Source organism: Elephantulus edwardii, unplaced genomic scaffold (assembly GCF_000299155.1).
Source record: "Elephantulus edwardii isolate Elephantulus edwardi_28Jun2011 unplaced genomic scaffold, EleEdw1.0 scaffold00320, whole genome shotgun sequence".
Lineage (NCBI taxonomy): Eukaryota > Metazoa > Chordata > Mammalia > Macroscelidea > Macroscelididae > Elephantulus > Elephantulus edwardii.
In genome coordinates this window covers 40,608-41,857 of record NW_006400070.1, presented here as the reverse complement: position 1 = coordinate 41,857, position 1,250 = coordinate 40,608, and the positions used below count along the sequence as shown (strand labels likewise).

At 39.3% G+C, this 1,250-nt stretch overlaps 1 protein-coding gene across 1 annotated transcript; it reads left to right on the top strand.

Moving 5' to 3' along the window:
- Positions 1-830: 830 nt before the first annotated feature.
- On the top strand, positions 831-1,037 carry LOC102844459 (neuronal regeneration-related protein-like). Its single transcript, XM_006901332.1, has one exon. It carries the CDS (start codon positions 831-833, stop codon positions 1,035-1,037), a length of 207 nt encoding a protein of 68 aa, XP_006901394.1.
- The last annotated feature ends 213 nt before the right edge of the window (positions 1,038-1,250 follow it).

Sequence of the window (1,250 nt, the reverse complement as noted above, 5' to 3'; positions counted from 1 at the left end):
GGAACATTTTTCCACTTATTTCGATCTTTTATTATGTCTCACAAAATGTTCTGTAGTTTTCTTTGTACATGTCTTTCATGCCTCTAGTTAGATTGACTTCCAAGTATCACAGTTTGTATTTGGCTATTGTAAATGGGTACAGCATTTGTCTGTCAGTTTGCTGTACTAAGATGACCTGGGGTTGCTGTGAGGCTGATATCTATGCCACTGGTGTATCAAATGACATTTGGGTTACCCATAATGGACAGGTTTTGGTGAAGCTCCCTAAATAAGACAGGCTAGGAAGCAGGGTGGACCACCTACTTTCTAAAGAACAGGCCTTTGAAAACCATATGAACACTAAAGAAAAAGGATAGTTATAGTAGTATATTGGTAAAGCCCAGATTAGAAGTCAGTTGAAATGAGGAAAACCAATAACAAGCATTGTTTAATAATTGAACATGGAATGTACATAGCTTGCATGTTGAAAAAGTGGGAATTGTTTAAAATGAAATGGAAGGCATGAATTTTTACATACTAGGCCTTAGATGAAATATACCTACTTTGTCAACTTTGAATCATATGATAATATGGCATACTATTCAGGAAATAGAAGATTTCTACCAACTTTTACAGTCGGAGATCTATCAAACATGCAATCAAGATGCATTGATATTAATGGGTGACTGGAATGCAAAAGTTGGGAACAGAGAAGACGAATCAGTAGTCAGACATTTGTGTTTCAGGTGTAGAGAGGAGAGAGAGTGAACAGGGAGCGGGGCTTTTGTCTGTTGGTCTCCCTGGACTGAAGAGAGGAAGGGTGCAAGCCCAGGACTGTTAAGATTCTGGAAATGGCTTATTACCCGGATCTATTTGTCTGGGTCAGTCAAGAACCATTTCCAAATGAGGAAATGGAAGGAAGGCTCCCCAAGGGAAGACTTCCTGTCCCAAAGGAAGTAAATCGCAAGAAGGGCGAAGAGACTGTTGCTGCCTCCCTGACTCTGCTTGGAGGCGAAGAAGTCCTTCCCCCAAGAATCAGTTACCTCCACTCTTTTTAATCATAACACCTTCATTTGTATCACATATGGTGTATGGGTATTGATGAGATCATGGTATCATATATGGGATTTTTTCTGTGTAAATCATCAAGTATAAGAAGAAACTATGGGACTCTGAGCCTTGCTTTAGAGAATTTACAGTGGACAAATAGGTATCATCAAACAGTTTTTAATCATTCTGACTCTGGTGAAAACGCTCAGAATTTCACACTG

Coding starts and splice junctions, on each gene's coding strand:
- LOC102844459 (XM_006901332.1), top strand. CDS start 831: ATGGCTTATTACCCGGATCTATTTGTCTGGGTCAGTCAAGAACCATTT.